Source organism: Echinococcus granulosus (genome assembly GCF_000524195.1).
Source record: "Echinococcus granulosus chromosome Unknown EG_S00480, whole genome shotgun sequence".
NCBI lineage: Eukaryota > Metazoa > Platyhelminthes > Cestoda > Cyclophyllidea > Taeniidae > Echinococcus > Echinococcus granulosus.
The window spans coordinates 3,370-4,130 of NW_020170859.1; the positions used below are offsets into that span (position 1 = coordinate 3,370).

The 761-nt window shown below is 39.4% G+C and overlaps 1 protein-coding gene across 1 annotated transcript; it reads left to right on the plus strand. All coding sequences in view use genetic code 11, as the record gives it.

Annotated features, from left to right (window-relative positions):
• Positions 1-306: 306 nt before the first annotated feature.
• On the plus strand, positions 307-589 carry EGR_11193 (hypothetical protein; the record flags this gene model as incomplete). The annotated part of the gene is made up of 2 exons (XM_024500440.1): positions 307-353; positions 532-589. The coding sequence occupies 2 exons, from the start codon at positions 307-309 to the stop codon at positions 587-589; spliced, it is 105 nt and encodes a 34-aa protein (XP_024345146.1).
• Between the last annotated feature and the right edge of the window lie 172 nt (positions 590-761).

Sequence of the window (761 nt, forward strand, 5' to 3'; positions counted from 1 at the left end):
AAGTCAAGCAGCCCTCCAATTTTGGGGAATATTGAGGTTTAAATTGTTTGAACACTTGCTTATTGCATTTAACGTAGGCGCAAGGCGAGCAACAATAAGAATGAAGACGACGAATCTTCTGCATTCCTCCAGGAGAAATTTAAGTCTTGGTGAATCGCATTGAAAGAAGGGAGTTGGGAGAAGTTGACTCCAAGTGATGCGATCTCGCTTACTTGAAAACCTAAAAACGACGAGACTCTCTTAAAAGAAAATAATGAAGAGGAAGAAGAGAGGAATACAAAGACAAACAAACAGGAGACATGAATTATGCATCGGTTTGCCGAAATTTGTAGACGTAACTTTTACACGCTCTTGTAAGTTAAGCACTGTAGTAGCCTCGGTGTTGCTCTACGCCACTGCATCTTTCAGCATTTTCGGAAGGAGCAGAAGAAGCAGACGAATACGCTCTTTATTAAATAGCAATTATAAATAGATAAAAGAATCACAGTTCTAGGGGTAGAGAGCACATTTTAACACCTTTCTGCACTTCAGTCGTGCCGCAAACTCTCGGTTTGATATAAACGACACCTTCATAGAGCACAATCAGTGAAGTCTTTCACTGCTATGTATTTAGTTCAAATACAGGACAAAAAATAAGTCTTTGAAAGAGCAAACTTGGCGCCATTTTCTTTACAAGTATAAATGGTTTACCTTTTGTCAAAAAATAGTCAATGAATTCGCATTTCTGGCTTAGCGTCGTCGGCTTGCAATGCTTCCAGTGA